Genomic DNA, 20,382 nt, shown 5'->3' with positions numbered 1-20,382 from the left:
AAAAAACCACTCATGGGCCTGATTCTGCCACACTTGCTCTTGTTGACGACACCTTAAGTGGGTTTTAGCCCATGAAAGCTTATGCCCACATAAATTTGTTAGTCTCTAAGGTGCCACATGTCCTCCTTGTTGTTTTTACTCCTTGAGTAGTCCCACTGATTTCAGTGGGAGGGGGCTCCTCCCAGCGTAAGATACTACTCAGGGTGAGGAAGGGTGGCAGGATCTGGCCCGATAAATGTGGGGGGGGCGGTTGTTTTTTGGATCTAGCCCGTTGGTGTGCAAAAAGAAAGAGCAAAATTATTTACTTAAGGGGGTGGGATAGGAGAGGTCCCAGGCTAGGAAAGCCCTTTCTTGCCAGCAGTGGCAGACACACACAATCATCTTCTACCTTTTGCACCAGGCTATTGCAAACGATGGTCACTTTTCATTCCTGGGCTCCAGGGAAACTCAGCCACGACCCCTCACCCACCTCCCCCCCCCCAAGAAAGCGAGCTGCAGCTGGGGCCCCCGGTGGACAAGCCAGCTCTAATCTCTCGCAAGCCCGGTGCTATCACAGCTTGGATCAGCCTATCTAATGTAAACGGGCTTTCACACATAAATAACGTGCCACATCTGGCTCTTTGGTTTTTACGGCGTCTTAGCGACAGAGCGATTTATGGAGGGCGGCCCGGGCTGGAGGGAGGCCGGGGCGGTGGGGGGGGGGGGAGTTGGACATTGCACCGGCTGCAACATGCAAGGTGGGCAAGTGGGGCCGGGGGGAAAGGAGCCAAACTCCTGGCCGGGGCCGGGGAGCCGGGTGGGAAGGGGCCTGCCTGGGAGGGCGGGCACGGTTCCGCCGGCTGGAGCGCAGCCGGGCCTTCCAGGAACCGGCGTGTTTGCGCTTCTCCCCAATTTATGACCGCGGACCATATGGCCAATATTTCGCCTCGCGCGTCACGCGCCGCGGAGGAAAGCAAACAGCGCGGGGCAGGGCGCGGAGGGGGAGCGCCGGGCGAGCGGCCACGGGGCCGGCTCTGCAAAGCGCCGCTGGAGACAATGTGAGGGGCCGCCGAGCCGGGGCGTCGCGCGTGGCTATATAAAGCGGCCCCCGCAGGCCCCGGCGCTGCAGACCGGCGCCTTCGGAGCTCGCCAGCGCCTCGCCCACCGCAGAGCCGCTCCAGGTGAGCCGCTGCGCTTCCTCCTGGCGAGGGAGCCAGGTACCTGCAGGGGGGCTGGCTGCTCGATGTAACTTTGCGGGGGGGTCTAGGCAGCGCCCCGAAGTACAGCAAACGGGGGGGGGGGTGGGGGGTAGATTCGCCTTGGGGGTGAGGTTGTTCAATGCAAGGCAGAGCGATTGGGGAGGGAAAGATGCGTCTACACGGCACCGCCGGGTGGAGAGCGGAGGTGGCTGTCTGGGGGGAGCGGTGGCTACGTGGCTGGCTGGCGATATGGGTGGCGAGCTAGCTGGAGGGGAGGACGGACAGGTGGCTGGGGAGTTGGTCGGACAGACATCGCTGTTCCAGGGGCACTGGGTCCTCCAAACGAGGTGTGTGTGGGGGGAACTCGAGCAGGGTCCCCCAAGCTGGATCACCTGGGTGCAAGGTGCTAGCTGGCTTCCCAAGGGCTTTGGGGGGGGGTCGTCCCTCCCCCCCCCCAATCTTGTTGAAACGGACGCTGATCTCTCCTGGCCCGGAAGCAGCAGGTGGGGAAGGGGGGGGTTCTTCTGCTGGGGGGAGAGGATGGAGCCATAGCGGTTTGCACCCGAGCCCCGCCGCTTTCACACCGCCCCCTTCCCGCGCACGGAGCCGGTTAAAGTTTTACCTGGGTTTGCGCAGTGCAAAGGTGAGCAGCTGCTTGTGAATTCGGAGGAAGAGGGGGGCGGAGGTGGCGTGGCCGGGGCTGGGGGAGGCTACCCAGCCCCAGGGGGGTGCAATGTGGGGGTGTCAGTCTCACCCCCTGCGAGAAGGAGACGTCGGGCTGCGCTCAGGTCTTGCTTCAGCGGCCAGCAAGACGCGTTTGTCCTGGGGCACCAGCCGGGGCTGCAAGAGGGAAGGTGGCCATCCAAAGCGCTCCGGCTAGCGATTGCTTTCGCCCCAACCCTGAACTTCCTCAGGTCATTTACCTGCCTGCTCTAGACACTCGAGAGATCAGAACCCCCCTTCCCCAAAGACACCCCCCCACACTCAGTTACTCAACGTCGGTGGGTAATTTCACAGCCCTAGCTGCTTGGGGGGGGGGGGGGGGCTTATTCTTTTTCCCTTTGCTGCCCCGAGAGCGCAGCAAAGCCCGTGACACAAGGCGGCTGGGTGGGTTTGTCATCCTGAAAGCTCTGGGGCTGGGGGTTTCCTGGGGAGGAAAGGTAAGCTGGTAGTTTACAACTCCCTTCCTTGTGGGGAAGCGGCTGCTGGGACATTTCTCGCTAGAGTCGGTAGAGTCCGCCAGAGGATCAGGAATGGTTCAAAAGTAACAATTTGCACTCGGTTGGCTCTGCCTCTTGCACGGGGGGTTTATTGATTTCATCTCCACCTTGCTAACTTCACCAGGCGCTTTGGCCCATGTTTAACCCTTGCGTTTGCACCCCAGAGCAGCAGCGTCGTTGTGGTTGGATGCAGTGGTCTGCAACTCAGCTCTTCCTCGGAGTTGGGTTTTCCAATCAATCGTATGTGCAATCGATTTTAAAATCGCAAATCCATCTCCTCCTTTCCTTTCAAGACTCAACGGGACCGAGGAGCTCCGTTTAATGTGCCTCAAATTAATTTCAGTTTCAAAATCAGTCCATCCTTTTAAGCTTGAAATATATATATATTTAAATCATTATCAATGGCTGGCTTTAAAAAAAAAAAGTCCTACCTACGGGGTAGAGATACACGAAGTAAATTCAGATAAGCAAGTGCTTTCAGCACCGTATTTCATAAAGAAATTATAAATCTCCTGCATTCAAATTGCCCTTATCAGACAGAGTTGGGGTGGTGGGTTTTTTTCCCCCTTTGGAAGAAAGAACACTTCTGAGACAGGCTGACAATGCTTAATCTCATTGGGACACGTTTAATCATTAGAAAGATGCGAACGAATAAAGCTGAAGGGTTTGCTTGGGGGGAGCAAACATTTGACTTACAAATAAAACAGTTATAATAGACTGGAACGGAAAGGATACGCCCGGGGCTAGACTTAAAGCTTTTGCAGAAAAAATCGGCAACTAGCTGGTTCCCAATGTCGCAAGCCCCGCGAAGCACAAATCTCCCGGCTTCTTGCTTCCGTAAGTTGCGGGAACACACTGCCAAGGCGTCTGTATGTCCTATGATTTGTATTGGCAATATATTTCAAAGATCTCATTAAAGTGCATTTATCAAAGTCCTAACATGTGCCCTCGGGTCTGACATAACCCACAATGTGACCGATTAGCCCACGGGGGACGGGGGGGAGACCTAATTTCTATTCCACTTTTACCACTCCGGGGGGGTTGATGGTGAATTGAGAATGTGTTATCATAGTTGGGGCTTGGGGGAGGGAAAAAACCCCAAAGAATAATCATAATCATGAAAAGCTCATTTAGATTCCTATGTCCTGAACACGGTTTAATTGTTTCTCTGTGAGAAAGGCAAGGGAAGATTGCATTTTCACTGCCTGGCTAGCAGATTGCTCTGACTCCTTGACAGAGGAAGGTAATACGAGATGTGGCAGATCAGAGCGTATTTTTCTATGTTTAAAACACGGGGAAAGTCTTTGCTTCTGCAATTTCTCCAGCCATGAAAAGAGAAGGAAATTTCAGAAACATTAACCCTTCCCCATTATTGTCAATGAAGCCTTTTAAAATCAATTTAAGGGGTTGCGATGCTCTGTTATTCTACAATCTCCGAGGCAAAGGGAAACGCTGATCTTTGTTAAACCTCCAAGCCAGGATTGCACACGGGCAGGTCTTTATTTCAATCGCCTTTCTTGTTGCTTAGACCTGAGTTTTAGTGGCTGTTATTTATTGGTCGCTCTCTTGATTGCCCTAGACCTTGCAAGGTGCTTTGCAAAACATAACCAGAATACTGGTGTCAAGCGAAGTAGCTCGCCCACTTAAATGTGTTTTTTCTACATAGGTGCATGTATGCTCCCATATATAATAAGGCTATAAAATTCTGGGCTCCGAAGCCCTGCGTTTTTAAGTTGTCTATTCAGGGAAAGAGCTCTTGTCTGTTACATTTTTTTAAATCAACAACAAAAGATGACACCTCTTACGGATGCATCTCTCCTTTTCCCCCCTGCGACATTATAAAACAAAGCCTGCATTGTTTCCTGGCATCTTTCGAAGGTGAATCTCTTCATAAGAATGATCAGAAGTAGACGGGGCTATATTTTCCTTTCCCATTGATTTCAAGTGTCTTCTATCTAAGAGTATCAAACCAAAGATAAAATAAACCTTCTCCTCGAACAAAGGCTTTGTGTCAGCTTCACTAATCCTCACCAGAGCGTTAAGGTGCAATATGGTTTGTTTGTCTGGAGTGAATGGAAACAATTTCTTGCACCTTTGCTCTAATCAAACAATAAACTAATCCACTTGAAGGCTGTTATCTGAGATGGGATGTTGTGATGGGTTAGAGGTCAGCCCCATATACTGTACCGGGAGAAAAAGGGGACTTCTGTTAAACACCTTTTTCATTCAGGAGGAGAAAATTAAGTCAAACAAATTAGTGGCTTAAAATAAATGGAGAGACCTTGTACTTTTTAATGACTGGAAACCTTTCTGACCACTAGCAAAACGAATGCATGTCGCTTCATTCGGCTCTGAACTATCAAGGCCAAGTAGTTGTTTTGACTGGCTAGTTCCTTGTCTCTATAGGACACTTTAAGCCAAGCCACCGCTTTTGCTCGCTCTAGATAATAGACCCACGGTTTGCTGTCTGGTTCTGGGAGACTGGGGGAGCTGAGCGGGCTGACAGACGGGGAAACACGTTTTAACACGCCGCCTTTGCTATGTTCCTGGCTTGCCATTCGCATGTGTGGCGTGTCCTGCCATGGTAGAGAAATTCACCCTTTAATTCGCAAGTGCGAACGCACCTTTCTTCCCACGGCGCAGCGGCCGGGAGCGGAGCCTAACCTTAGCCGAGGCTGCCTGTGTTTTCGGAGTGCAGCCGCGTTCATTCGGGGCAAGGGGCTCTTTGCCTCTCTTCCCCGCCCCGGCTGAAGCTGCTGCTGTGGAAAAGTCTTCCCGGGGCTGCGAGGCAGCATTAGGGGAGGGGGTTCAAGGAGGCCGCATTCCAGAAACGAGTGGAAAAGGCAAAAAGCCTCCTGGTTGAGCGCTACCTGTAAAAGTAAACAGGTAAACACTTCCCCACTCCTAGAGGGCACTTGTGCTGAAGTGTCGCCACTTATCCTGTGTACACGCACCTCTCCTTTTCAGCCTCTTGCTCGGCTGTTCAAATAACCCCTCCATCCTATAATTCCGGGGCTTAAATTCAGCAGGATCTGTCTGGAGGAGCATTCCAGCATTTCTAAGCAGCAGGCAGGGGCATCGCTCGCTCGGTTTTTCAGGGCCCGCCGAAGGCTTTGCGGCAAGGCAATTTGCCTGACGCTTTGCGAGGTTTTGTGGCGTGTGCCCGTGTATCTATCCGTACCGGCATTTATTTATTTATTTATGTTTGTTAGGATTTGCTGATCGATTGACTCTTAATCAGTAGAGATCATATTGCAAGGGACCTGCCCAAGTTACCCTCGCTACTCATGCCAGCAGGACACGGACAGGGAGGTCTTGAAGAGTCTAGATATTGATGCGATCTTCCCGAAATGCCTCTCTGGCGCCAGTGTCGGTCCTAAATCTGACGATTAAAAATCCCAGAAATGAGCCGTCCGATGTTTAGAAACACAATTCCCGCGTAGGCGAACCACTCCACCGGGGGAAGGTGGGGGACTTATCTCACCCATGCCCAGGTCTCCCTGCTTCTTTCCCACCTCCCGACGCACCCTGGCCACTCACACTGTCTGGCCCTCTCACCTAGAACCGGAGTAAGAACTGGAGGGTCAGCCCAAAATATAATGGGGAAGAGGGCAAAGGAAGGATCCAGTTACAAGGGAACAAAGTGTAAGAAATTCAGGGGGGATATTTACAAAAATCGGACAAGGGAAGCGAAAAAGTTTAGAAGAAGATGCAATGCGGATCAAGCGTCCACACACAATTATTAAACCAGAGCTGGGAAAGGCTGTCTTGAAATAAGCCTTCTGTGGAGCAGCTAGATTGATCTAGGCGATCGTTATCTTTACACAGAATCCACCACAGTGCGGTGTGTCTATTTCATCACCTAGTCACGTCATCATCCGCAGCAGACCAGTTTGTAAACCTCACTCCTATGGACCACACACCTGTTGTGTGGGCCAGGGGCTCTTCTGGCGAGGGGGAACAAGCGATTCCCCTTTATACCCTCACTAAAGCCAGTTTTGTTCTCTGAAATAAGGGGCTCCTCTCTCGCTATTTGGGGGTCTCTGTCTCAAAAAGGGGGTTCTCTGAAGTTGGCTGCGCAGTCGTTTGCCACAACCCACACACAGTTCGGTTTGGACGCGGTTACACGTGCGCTTCGAAGCAGCCCCGATGCGAAAGCAAAATGTAAACCCAGAAGAGAGAGCGAGGGGGAGACTGGAAGAGAGAAGGCAGATTAACACACGCTCATTCCAGCCCCCTTAGATGATGAAACTGACCTTGTTAAACAATCGGGAAACTGGGTTTGATTTTTACTCACGTGATTCCACCATAGTTGTGGGAACTTGTCCGGAGCTGTGTTTCTAAGTTGGACCAAGCGTTCAATACGGAGGCGGGGGTGAGGGACAAAATTATGACTTTTATGGCAGGTCTTTGTGTACAAAGGAGACTAGCTGGTCACAGTCCAACTGTGCTGATCAGCCGGTGTGTGCTTCTCAATGGACCATTGGCTAACTGCAGCGTGATTAATGGTCCAGGAGCCCTGGTTTTCCCTTAGGAAAATATTTACCTATCAGGTGGTCTGCGGGAACGGAGACAACAGGTTCATCACAGAGTGAGTGAGTGAGTGAGCTTGTGTGTGGTGTTTAGGTGGTTTCATATTGATCAAATCTCACAGGTCCTAATTACTCTGGATTTTCTTATTAGAAATCTTTAGTTAGCATGCCCACTGTCAATTGTTTAGTCTTCCCCAGAGGAAATTCTCTACAATTCATTTCTCTTCCTCCCCCACCCCCACCAAGGAAACTTTGCAACACTCTGCTACACGACAAATATTGTGCTGTGAATTCGTCTTCCACCTTCGATTCTGGCTTTTCTTTGCCACGCAAACCCTGCGCTGCCGTGATGGCTTGAATTCTTGCGCTGTGGGCTTATCGTTATCGGAGGTGGTTTCTTTTATTGAGTCCTAGCTGTTGGGTCCACAGTGCCGTTGCTGTTTGTGTTATGAACGACATAATTTTCACACACACACACGTAATCCTCTCACTTTGTTTAGTTTGCTGCGTTTCCCAGATGGCTAAGGAAAAGTGATCAAGAAATAAATACAGGGTTAGTCCTGGATTGAATTTTTTTTTCAAAATTAAAAAAGAGAGAGAGAGAGAGAACGCCTCGAATGCAGAGGAAAGAAGAGCCAGTGAGCGTCAACATGAAGGAGTTTCCTTAATATTGTGGAAGGATTCCGAAATGAATGAAGAGATAGTCCATTGAAAGCAGTTGAATGCCATGACAACTACCAACAACCTCCGATTTATTCCAAACAGTTAGAACACATTGAAAGAGGGCTTCAATCATGTATTATTTCGCCCCTGAAATAAATGCAAAAACTGAGCTCGGACAAAAGCTTCCAACAGAAGCCGGACATTTGTCTACATTTCGCCCATTGTCCGCAGCTTAGCAATCGGTTTGTATTTGTGTTTGCCCGGGTCCGACCACCCATGATGCGCTCAGGGCCTTGCTAAAACCCTAAGGCATTGTCACCCACATCACATACTCGATGGGAGGCAGGGTGAGGGACAGCAAAATAAACTGATCAACAATAATAAATTGCGGTGCCCCTTCTGCCCCAGCACCTCCTTGAAACATGCCCAGTTCTTGGGAGGGAAAGTCAAGGCAACTTCTATCCTCTGGTCATCCCCAAAAGGGTGGGGAAGAGGGAGGAACGGGGAGGGCTGCAAATCTCACCTTTAACTCCCCATCTTTAATTCCCCCCAACCCCTCCCCCCGCAGAGATCCCGTTAAAGGGCAGAACTCCTCGAGGATCGTGGCATCAAGTTGGCTTGTCCAAAATGTAACACGCGAAAACCCCACCCCAATATCACAAGAGAGAAACAATAGAGAGCGGTGTCTGTCCCAGGGAGCTGCAGGGAGGGGGAGGCGCACTGGGATGGTTCATTTAGTAGGTCAAAAAGAGAATAGGACCCTCCGCACAGACCCAAGGCAGGGCTCCGGACCATGAACCCCTCCCAGCTGAACAAAGTCCTGCGCTAGGGCGAAGCGAAGCGAGGGAAGAAGCGGAGCACAGCCGTGTGGACTGGAGACGTGGGGAATGAGCCCATGGAGAATTTGCTAAAAAGGCTTCGATTAGCTCCGTTTCCTATGTCCCCAGTGGAATCGGGGCGCGCACGGGCTTTTAAGGCAGGGGGAAGGAAGGGATTGGGGGTGAAATGTGAAATAAAGCCGCAATGAGAAAGTGTTATGGACGCACGGATAGCTGGGTGTTATTTAGCGTTGCTATTTTGAAAGGAGGATTTTCAAAAACGCGGACGCTGCTATTCATACGCCTCTATAATATATGTGTCTGCAAATGGCTGTGAGAGAGACCCACTTATTAAATGTCTTATTAAAAACAACCCTCCAAATTCAACGCCTAAATTAAACATCTGGCTGCATTCCCTTTCTAAGTCCTACCTCTAAACGCTGCACATCCATCCAAATTAGCAAGCGATCTTGCTGGGGAGAAGAGCGAGAGAAACAAATTAGTTCTCTGCAAACAACACACCGAAATCGTCAGAGCCTGCCTGGGTACCGATTGATTACATGTATTTCCAGTTTGGTTGATTTCGGAGCACACTAGAATCAATTACTTGCTGTTTAATTTATAATACTCAGCCTTAAGCCTCAACCAAAATATTGACCTAGGAGGTTTGCTCAAGTTGGTCTCTTGCCATCTTGTTTAGGGGACCACCAATAATTGGAATAGATTTCCTTTTCAAGTCGCTCGCTGTAAATAGTCAATTTTCCAGCCTGCTACAAAGCAGTTTACATCAGTGCAGGGTGACAATGAATGCAAAGATGTTGGTTTTTTCCCGAAGCAATTTGTTTAAAACGTACTTTCAAGTGTGTGGAATATCGGGCTCCTCGGAGCTCCTTTGTATGTAAATACCGTGCAGAAAGGCCCTCCCTATCTTTGTAATTAATTGACACGTTATACCACTCATCATGTGCTACAGAACCAATGGTGGAGCCTCCAATCTCCCCCAAACCCCGCAATTTCACATCTGCAAACACTGTCTTCATCCACTTGACTCCTAGCACCCGCCCACACGTGGCCAACCTTTGGCGTTTTTAATGTATTTTTTTTTCCCCCTCCTCTCTGCAGGTTCATATGTGGAGACCAACCTTATATGGACTGCTCTCTCCAGCAATGGCTGGTTTTTTTCAAGCAGCAGGCGCCAGATCCGTGTGTTTAAACGAGACCCTGAAGTAAACGCACTTTGGCATTTTTCCTGGAGTTACAAACTATTTCAGAAGCCGGTTGCCACTTGTGCTCCGTGATTTTTCCCCCCCTCTGCAGCAGAGCAAGGCTGTAAAATATCTATCTATATCGCAGCCGCTTTTTCCTCGCCCCCCCCCCGCGTCTCCCCCCACACCAGCCTTCGTTATTTTTTATTCTTAACGTGTCCCCCCCCCAGCAACGTACACACACACACACCCTCCCCTCTTCCTGGGGTGTTTGTGGGGTGTGTGTGGTTTGTGCAACAGCGAATTGACAAACTGGTGCTCCAACTTTCCTGCATAAATTTGGCCAGAATATGTCTCTGACCAACACAAAGACGGGGTTTTCTGTAAAGGACATCCTAGATCTCCCTGACACCAACGATGAAGAGGGATCCCTCGTGGAAGGAGCGGATGAAGAGAACGAGGGGTCGGAGCCACCCAAGAAATCCGGAGTTCTGGGGCAAAACCCACTGGAGGGGGTTCAGACTCTGCCTTTGAAAAACCCTTTTTATGATACCAGTGATAATCCCTATACGCGTTGGCTGGCCAGCACGGAAAGCATCCAGTATTCCTGTGAGTAGTGAAACTTACATTGATTCCATGTACCGTCTGCATTGTCTTGTGATTGATCCGTTCAGCACCGCAGCCTCTAACGTGTATTCTTCAATAATAAGAATAATTAATAATAAACCTATCTGTTAACTCTTCCTAATAGCTATTAGGGGAAGCATTAGCGCTCCGATTTACCCTGTGTGTGGTTGCTGTTTCACCAGGCTCTCCGGAGTCAAACTAACCGCAGGGATTTCTTTGGGTTTGATTCGATTGGTATAAAAAACAAGGTTTTGGAAGCCTCATCTTTCCCCAAGGGGGGGGGGTTTATTTTTATGTATTTATTTTTTAGAACGAGAGAGAAAGAAATCAACCCAGCCTAGGGAAAGAAAAGCAAAAGTCACCTCCAGCGATCTAAAAATAGCACGAACAGAGTTTGCTAAATCAAACAGAGCGAGCCTTGTGTGGCCGTTTTGGATCGCTTCGGTGTAGACAGTTCAGAAATGTCTCAATGGCCGGGCGGCTGTGGGGATCAATGAAGGGACTGTTAAATTATCCTTTAAAAATCAATCCACGTACCCCTCCCCCTCCCCCAGCAAATCGCTTGAGGTCCAAAGTCCAATAGATGTAAAAAAGATGCAACATTAGGTGAGGAATAGAGGAATTTGTGATCCGGATCGATGTGGCTGTCTTGTAATGTGCATACAGACCGACGGGTGAATAGATCTGTAGACATGCACATGAATGTCTACATGCATCTAAAAGTGTGTGTAATTATGAACGTGAGTGTATATATAAATATATTCATATTCACAAGCTATCTAATATAAAACTCCCATCTCCAGGTATTTATATATGTTGATAGCTGTACAGATACACACGTGTGTCGCAGATGGCCATATCATTGGGAACATACATGGGCACAGTGTGTTGTGTGTCGTCGTTTACTTTTCCTCCGGTGTTTGCTGCTCTGGGGGAGTGTAGGAGGCAACTGCCTATTCCTCGCGGGGTTCATTTGTTTTCGGGGAAAGCCGCGCTCCCTCAGCCCAAGCGGGATTTGGGGGGTAGCTGGTGCCCCCCTGGAGAGATTGCCTCCCCACGGTAGAGAAAGCGAGGGCGATTTCGCTGCATTTCCCGGCTGGAGCAGGGGAGGGTAGAGAGCAGAGCCGCAGGTGCCCCCGGGCGGGGACCCCCCGCCCCCCGGCAGCACCCCTCTGACTTATGCTCTCGGTGGCCTTTCTGCAGTGCACGGGCTGGCCTCCAGCAACTCCCAGCACGACTCCTCCACCAAATCCCCCGACCCCTCGGCCGACGAATCCCCGGACAACGACAAGGACACGGCCAGCGCCGGCGACTCCGGCAAGAAGAGGAAGAGGCGGGTGCTCTTCTCCAAGGCACAGACCTACGAGCTGGAGAGACGGTTCCGACAGCAGCGGTACCTGTCCGCCCCCGAGCGGGAGCACCTGGCCAGCCTCATCCGCCTCACGCCCACCCAGGTGAAGATCTGGTTTCAGAACCACCGGTACAAGATGAAGAGGGCCCGGGCTGAGAAAGGTATGGAAGTGACTCCTCTCCCCTCCCCACGCCGGGTAGCAGTGCCCGTCTTAGTCAGGGACGGCAAACCCTGCCACACGCTCAAAGCTCAGGACTTAGCCGCGGCCACTTTCCAGGCTGGGATCCCCTTCTCCGCCTATAGCGCCCAATCGCTCCAGCATATGCCATATAACGCCCAGTACAGCTCCGCCAGCAACCCCCAGTACCCGACAGCGCATCATTTGGTGCAAGCCCAACAATGGACTTGGTGAACATTGCCGAGACAAGAAACTGAGGCTCCAAAATCAAACCTCGGGGGGGGGAGACAATATGAATATTAATTATTATTATTAATGATGGTGCATTTTCCCCCCCTCTCCTATTTTTCCTCCTTGGGGGGGGTTCGATTTGTTTCTTTTGGGGGGTGGTTTTTGTGCGCCATGTTTACAGAGATTTTTGCGCCATGCAAAGTGGTCCTGTCTACCTACAACTAAAAATAAAAATCTTACTAGTAATAAGAATGAATCCGTATGCGCTTGTGATTTCGTAAAGTACGTTTTGTGTGCTGTACAGCTGTTGTCAGTCGTATATAAAACAAGTGGAGGACACTTTAAAACTAGAGAATTTGATCTCCCTTTTTATATGAACCTTTACCTATTTATGGCCGTGTATAAATTCTGACAACTATGAGCAAAAAAAAATCATTTTTTTTGTAACTATGTGTGGTTATTGTTGCCATAAGTGACAGTCAGGGCGGTTTATTTTATTTTATTCTTTTGGTTGGGTGCAAAGATTTCCCAAATATTAAGCAAGCAAAGAAACTGGAGACGGAGAAGAAATGTTTGGATCAGCTCCATAGAAATCTCCAGCTCCTCGTTGTGTATAAACCGGGGGGGGGGGGCTACAGGGAGGGTTTCCATTTTTTATAGGAATTTTAATAAAAATGCTGTTTAAAAAAAACCAACCCAACAACAAAAGAATGTTTTTGTTTGACTTTGTGGCTACCACGGGATACCTGCAAAACCCTCACTTTGAAGCGACACGGACTGGAGGGATCCTGTGGGGGGAGGGGGGAGCCTGCCTCGCCTGATTGTCCGATCAATGAGATCTTCTCCTGGTGCTAGTTGTTTTATGGGGAATGATGAACCCTTCCGTCGGAAATCCGTGCTTGGCCTGCGGCAGATTCCCAGGCAACAGCTCGGCGGACTTTCGTCCTCTCTTAGAACTTTTAGGGAAACTTTAATCACTCTCCCCAAACTTTCTGCAAACGATCAGATACCTGTCTTCCTCTTCCTCTTCTTCTTCTGCGTCCTGCCTCGTTGTGTCTACTGGAGAGACAAAGGCGCTGGAGTAGTGACTTTGTGGAAATGAAAAAATAAGCCCCACCACTCACTTAAATGTAAGAGTGACCCTTCAGCGGAGGGGCTTTTGATTCCAGTCTAGTCTCAATGGCCTGCCTTTGCTCGGGGGTTGATCTAAGCGGGGTGAGCCCGAAGAGTTGTAAGTCCTCCTTTAGCCGGCAGTGGTAGATAGGCGGCTGAATGGGAGCGGGAGGGGGGTATCGGCTGGCGGATGAGTTTATACCCCCTTTCTGCTCCTGCGGGCAGATAACGCTTTGGGGCAAGTCGTGGGGCACACGGGGCTCTCCCTAAAAGCGGTCGGATTTGCAATGTAAAGTTTGCCCTAAAACCTGTTTTAACCAAACGGAATTTTGTCATCTCCGTCCGGGCGACTGGCTCTCTGGAGATCCCCTTCTGCCTGTGATAACACGTATTGGGAATTTGTGGGGTGCCGCGACATAGGGGGAGTTCTCCAAATGCGGTGGGCTTGTGTAGGAAAGTTTGTCTAAGGCGTGTTTTAAAGCAAAACTTCTTCTGGCTATTTACATGATCATTTTAGAATATGCGTTTAAAGGACACACAGATCCAGCTGGAAAGTTGTGTGTTATGCGTGTGTGTGTACATCTAGGATCATAGGTACACACTCTGTGCCTCTCTGTTCTCTCTCTCTCTCCCTTGTATATAATATCTACACGCACACACGATTTTTAGGCTTACACATACTCCAAAATGCTTGGGGTTGACCCGAAATGAATTGGCCCCTCTGTCTGGGGTAGGGAGGCTTCTTTCCAACCATGCTGTTTAAATTCTTCTCCGTTTCTGAAACTGTCTCCCTTGCTGTAGGCTGGACAAACAGCAGGGACTGCAGGGGCAGGGCTGGTGGGGGGGGGGGGCTCGGAACAGGAAAAGCAAACTGAACCGTCCCCACTGAATTACCAGCCGCGCTCTTGTTGATGATCAGATTTAATTCAATATCTCGCGCAAACATGATTATCTGTAACAAAATCGGCGGGACCCACAGCTTTGCGTGGACAGTGCTGGCGAGGGGGGGTCTTCTAGCCATGCGCGGATCTGCTTCAGGACTGGAGTCCCAGCTGTGATGGCCATTTCTTGCAATGGTGTCTTACCAAACTCAGGCGCAAAGTTGACACCAGTTTAAATTCTTCCCCTGGTTTAGTCGCTCCCCACTGAATGTTGAATTGTCATGACAAGCGGGAGGCAGTCACAGAGCGGGGGCCGGGGGGGGTTGTTTTTGGTTTTGCTTCAGATGAAACCTTATTCTACACGACCCCCCCCCCACACACACACACACACAAAACCCAAGAAATGAGTCCGGGTTTCCCCAAAGCCGAGGGCACTCATCAACAGCTTGGCTGGCAAACGGCAAGTCGCGGCTCTGCAGTGGCAGGATCTATCCTGGAAGCTGATAATTATTAGCAAAGCGACAGAGATCTAAATACATAAGGATGGCAGCGTTTCGTTGCAAACAGGGGGTCTGAGGATTTTTTTTTTTTTTTTTTTTGCCATCTCGGTAGCCAGGCGGGGCCGAGCTCCCCGTGAAGTGAAAACAGGTTTCGGCGGCGCCTGAAGAAAGGAGCCCACTTTACAGGGAAGGACGCTTTCCCCTCTTCTAATTCCGCCCGCCGCGCAGAGCCAGTGGGAGGGAAACAGTCACTTTCTGCTTGGCCCCTATTAAGTCTATCAGGCCAGTTGTGTGGCCCTCCCCCGTGGCCTTATATTTCACACGCCGCTGGGGCAGTTTGGCGCAGTCTATCTTTGCACAATATACAGTAGCCACCACAAAACAGCACAATGCGGGAGGCTGGTCGTTAAGGATGTTAGAGGCGTACATATTAAGGAGGGCAGAGAGAAAGAGAGAACCCAGAGGGGACAGGGGTAGGGGGAAAGAGAGAGAGAGAGACGGTGCTGGCCTCCCCCATCCTCCCCCTGTTCTTTCTAGTGCCATTCAGTTCGTTTATCAGGAGCGGTGCATCCCCGAGTCAGGGAGAAGTATCCTTGGGTTTTGTTCTGGCTGTCACTTGGAGCCATTGTCCCCCATGCTGTACAGGCTGATTCCATATGGCCAGCTGGGCTGACCCTCACAAAACCCAAATTGTGTCCTGCTTTCAAACCCTGTATTGTTGTCTGTGAAAGGAAGACGAATTAAAAATTCGTGCTATATCTATTCTGGGGGAGGGGGGAAAAACCCCTCTCTCTTCTTGGAAGGATAACAGGGCCTCCTTTTCTCCAGCCCTACTGACAAGTTTGTCTCTCATTTCACAGGAAATTAAATTCCTGCATCTGCACGGGGCCTAAACAAATCTCGCCCATAAAAATGAAAGCAAATGGCAGTCGATGCACCCCGATCAGCATTGTAGTTCCGCTGACTTCGGGTCGCTGAGCTGGTTTTTTCCCCTCTGCCGGGAGAACAAGGTTTCATTCACAGGGGGGTGTAATGTTATGCAGGCTTCTCCCTCCGTGCGCAACTGGAGAGCGCTGCGGACTGACCACTTTTTGTTCTCTTCCAGAGAACTGTCCCTTTCTTGTGATAGTGTTTCCTTGTTCCAGGCCGGCGAGTTTGAGAAGTCGCCATCCCGCTCCTTTCTCTGGAAGGCTTTCTCTGGTTGGGGCGAGGGGTGCTGGCGGGTAACCATCTCCACCGGGGCCACCAGACCTGGCCTCCTGCCTTTACCTGGAGTTCTTGGCGGCTGACCGCGCACAAGCGACGCGCTATGCCCCCCGCGCTCCGGAGAGTAGCTTGGGCGAGTAGAAAATGAATGAAGCAGCCAAGGAGCTAAATGCAAACAGGGTGGGCGCGAACAACTGAAGGGGCTAACTTTGATTATTTTTTTTTATAAAGAACACAACAAAAAAATCAAATCAAATAAAGGATTTTCGGCTAAAATGCTAACTCGGTTCCTACACCGACCAGACAATTTCTCTTTATTTGAGTGGTAACACGCCTACACAAACTCTGCAATCCCTAGTGTGGTTTGGGTGATATTGTGACGGGGAAACGGACGGATTTCCTACGCGGTGTCAGATGTGTTGGGAAAGGGGTTTTTTTGGCTTTGTGTTGAGGAAGGCATAAACTACAGCGGTCTGGACATAGATCAACAGGAAGAAATGTTAATTGGCCTCCTTCAGAGTCGCCTGTGGCGGGCCAGACAGATATGTCACCCTTCCACTGGTAGGAGACACGGGGAACACATTACACCTCCAGTGGGTGATCTGGAAAACCAGAGTCACGTCTGACAGGAAAGAAAAGGCGATGAATGAATGCGGGATGAATCCCCCAACTCCAACCCAATCAAGGGACATTATAGTTAAACTTGCGCTTTAGGGTTAATTTCCCTCCTTTCGCTCGACTCTGAGTCACCCCCCTTCGCGTCTACAGAGCCACTATTGAGGAGAATCAGATAACCTGGTAATGAGGTGGAAACCCCTCTAAGCCAGGGAAAGAACTTACTTTCATTACCTATTGACTGTTGGGCTTAGCTGAGACCTGGCGTGGGTCGTTCGGGCCTTTTCAAGAGGGCTGGGCAATGAAAAGCTAATCCAATGTTTACCGAGTCTAAGAACAATTCTCAGCTGTCGTTATTAAGGGGCCGAATCAGCCAGGGATGGCTTGGGCGGGGAGTACGAAAGCAAACGCTGTGTGTGTTTGTGTTTGTGTGTTTGTGTGTGTGTGGGGGGGGGGGGGTGCAGCCCAGAGTACACGGCCCCCGTTCTACACCAGCTCGCCAGGCGGCGGATACGCCTGAAGTGGCGGTGTGTATGAGATAGTGTAGTGTGCATGATTTCCGGAAATATGCCCTTGTGGCTTCATAAGAGTGACACTCTCTCTCCCCGTGTCCACGGATCATCTCCTTTTATCCCGGCATCTGCCAATAAACCCCGCGATCTCCCCACCGCGCAGGCTACCCGGTGCTATCTGGGGGAGGAAACAATCTAGTTTGTATTGCTTCCCCCGCCCCCGCCTGCCCCTTGAAGACTTCGATTTTTAGGCGCTGTCATTACTAAAGCATCGTCGCAAACGATCGGGAGCCGGGGGTCCCCCAAGGAAGGAGGGGAACCAACAACCCAGGCCGGAATATCGTTGTAATGGCACTTTTTAACCACAAGGGGTCACCAAAGTTCTTCCTTGCTGTCCCTGGGGTTTTTTCCCTCCTCCTGCTCTGAACTGTCCTTATGATAAATGGTTTTATTTCCCATTGAACATCATCGCCAGTTCCGAGAGGTGGTTCTGGGTTGTTGTTTTTAACAACCTTTAAAAAAATCTCACAGCCAAAAAAAAAAAAAAGAAAAGAAAAGAAAGAAAGAGAGAGAGAGAGAGAGAGAGAGGTTAAAAAGGCAGCAGCCTGATCGTCTGAAGCCACTTCCTCTCTCAATTGTGTTCAAAAAGGAATGGTCAAGCATAAATCAGCACACACACACACACACACACACACACACACAGCAAATGAAGACTTCAGTTTTATTCCATTTGCTGTATCCCCCCTTCCCTTCAGTTTTATTCCATTTGCTGTATCCCCCCTTCCCCCGATTTTTAAAAAAACCCCTCAGATTGTTAATGGAAGAATCTGACCAACTGTGTGAGTTTGTAAACAAAATCTGATCTCTTCCTGGTTTTAAAGTGTGACTCTAGTTTCAGATTCTGTTGGCTGAATAAAACCAGACAGACACACAGCCACTGTGTATATGGGAGATTTGACTGTATTCCTCCATGTGCAAGGTGTGTGTGCCAACGGTCTGTTTATTTTACATAAAAATATTAGAGGTGTAAATAAAAAACACACAATCCTCGATAGATTTCTTTATCTTGTATTTTTTTCATTCTCATTCTCTCTCTCTCTCTCTGTATATATATATACACACACACACACACACAAACACACATATTTGTGGTTGTGTGTATACATACCTCTAGTATGCATAGATGGCTGGCTGGCTCCCACACACACATAGCACAGAAGAACATCAGAGGCCTATAACCATATGCTTGTTTCTGATCAATACTAAATGCCACCAGAAGGAAGTGACTGGTGGAAAAGTGCATCATGCAATAGACTTATGGACCGCTGGGAATGTAAACACTATCGCTTTAAAATTGCACCTGGCCTGATGGGGGCGGGGGGAGGGGGGTGGGCAGACGGGCGAGGAGGAGCTCCAGCCCACAAACAGGTAGGGGTGTGGTGTAGGGAAAGAAGACACAGGGCAAAACTGAGGCAAGCAAAGATTGCTGGGGTCAGCAAAGAACAGAGTGGAGGTCCAGGAGAAGACTTTTTAACTTGAAATCACATTCTGGGCCCGGAAAGCCAAGAGGTACAAGAATGAAAGCTGGTCGGTGATCCCACCGGCTTGGTTTTGGGTTGACACCATAAACCCCTCTCGCTTTGAGCCCAGAGCTCATGCCGCCTCTCGAAAATGGCCAGACTCTTTTTTACTTGCAGATTGCCCCTTGTGCCCAACTCAAAACACAACACAAAATGCGTGGAAGACAACCGGTTCCGTGATCTACTATTATGAAGTCATCTTTAGCCAGCAGCCTACAAAAGGGAAGGTAAACGACTGGTAATATTGCACCTGGAAAGCAAGAGGCGAATTCTTCCTGCTAGGGAAACCAGGGCTAGGACAACTCATTTTTGTGTTTGAAAAAAAGTTCAAGTTCCCATTAATTATGTGACGCATCACCTGGATGTCAGCTTCTAGCACAAAGCAAACTGTGAGGCCATTTTATTAAACATCGATTAAAACACACACACCACGCTGGGTGGCCTGATGATTTTGCTCATAGATGAAATGCTCTCTCCCAGAGCCTGTCCGACCGACACAGCCTGGTCACTGCCACGAGCTCTGAGCCGGGGGGCGGGGGTCGCTGGTTGTCGCTTTCCCCCACCCCTGGGTATGGAGAACGGCGAGTTTGACTCCGAACTCTGACGCCGACCCGATTAGCGCCAAGTGTGAACGTCAACAATCGGCGGGTGGGGCAGCGATGCCGCGACCGTCCGCGGGGTGGCGCAATTGGATAAGGAATGAGCCGCCAGCCTCAGCCGCTCGTGTGGCTTTCCCCAGGGAGGGTGCAGAGCCCCCCTTGCGGGGGCTCAGCACATGGCTGTTCCCTCCTGTCCTCTAACTCCGGGCCCTAGCAAAACTGCCCCTGAGTCTGGTATTTTCTCTCCCCCCGCTTCGCAAATGCCTCCCCCACTGGTCTAGCATGACTCTGGTCTGCATAGGCTCTCCAGTCTCAGCGGAGAACCACAGCAGCAAAGAGCCTTCGCAGCTGCTGGCCTGGCCATGGGAGCTGCTCCTGGCCCCAGTTAATCTAGGGGGCAGGGCAGCCGGAGCAGGGAGGAAACGCAGGCCCTTTGCAAGTAGGTGGTGAAGCAGAGGGGCTTAAAGCTGGGCTCATGCAGCGTCCCCTTCCTCCTGCTCTGCTGCCAAATCCAGCAGGATGAATGAGCTCATTAAGTGCTTTGCTCTTGTGCAGTGTTTTGCCTCATGCTGGGCTTTTGCGAGTGTCATGAGCCGCGTTTCATGTGGCGACAAAGAGAGGTGAAAGGCCTTGGCCAAGGTGCCCAGGCTGGCAGTGTCAGAGCTGGAAAGCAACCTAGGGTCCCCAGCTACCATAGCCTTTAATGGAGAGAGCCATGCCCATAAACCTCAGTGGGAATACAGTCCTACACACTAGCCAAACTACCAAGCCCCACCAATGAGTAAATCTATGAGAGCTGGCATTATACAGGGCCCAGGCCTGCACCCACTGTCCTCAATATAGGCCCGCGTCTCTGCTGCCCTACACTTTGTGGAGCCGTACACACCAGTGCAAAGCGAGTGCAAGAAGTTACCGCCTCAAGCTTTCACCACCCCTTGTGCACTGGTGAAATTGATCACACAGGGCGCAGCACGGCAGGGAATTAAGCCCTAGCTTTACAGGGCAACCAGGATGCGGCTGGACTGAGAACCAAGTGGCCCATTGCCAAATCTTTTTGTGCCTACTCGCATATAGCTACATTGGGCATTTCTTCGGGGACCAGCTACTCCAGTATGGCTGCTGCAAAAGTGAGGAAGGATGGTCAAGCCTTTGGCTTGGGCTGCCTTTTGGCTCTGCTACAGACTTCCTGGGTGATCGTGGGTCATCACATAATTGCTCCCTGCCTCAGTTTCCCTTCTGTAAAATGAGGATAAGAGCACTTGCTTCCCCCCACCCTTCCGCTCTCCTCTTTTTAGCTTGGCAGCTCTTCAGGGCAGGAACTGTCACTCACTAGGTGTTTCAAAAGCACTTAGCACAATGGGGCCACATAGCAA

The 20,382-nt window shown here is 50.3% G+C and overlaps 1 protein-coding gene across 4 annotated transcripts; it reads left to right on the top strand.

The window, feature by feature from the left end:
* The first annotated feature begins 1,087 nt into the window (after positions 1-1,087).
* Positions 1,088-18,859, top strand: NKX2-2 (NK2 homeobox 2). 4 transcript variants are annotated; one of them, XM_084624979.1, is made up of 4 exons: positions 1,088-1,160; positions 9,534-10,225; positions 11,447-11,755; positions 18,528-18,859. In XM_084624979.1, the coding sequence occupies exons 2-4, from the start codon at positions 9,967-9,969 to the stop codon at positions 18,650-18,652; spliced, it is 693 nt and encodes a 230-aa protein (XP_084481105.1). In that variant the 5' UTR covers positions 1,088-1,160; positions 9,534-9,966; the 3' UTR covers positions 18,653-18,859. The 4 variants fall into 4 exon arrangements, with proteins under 4 accessions (XP_084481105.1, XP_084481106.1, XP_084481103.1 ...); XM_084624980.1 differs by lacking the exon at positions 18,528-18,859 and adding an exon at positions 15,643-15,702; XM_084624977.1 differs by lacking the exon at positions 18,528-18,859 and having other exon boundaries at positions 11,447-12,619.
* The last annotated feature ends 1,523 nt before the right edge of the window (positions 18,860-20,382 follow it).

This window comes from Lepidochelys olivacea (genome assembly GCF_965140295.1).
Source record: "Lepidochelys olivacea isolate rLepOli2 genome assembly, chromosome: 3".
NCBI lineage: Eukaryota > Metazoa > Chordata > Testudines > Cheloniidae > Lepidochelys > Lepidochelys olivacea.
Note: the sequence above shows the minus strand (reverse complement) of the source record. Positions and strands in the feature narration are given on the sequence as shown.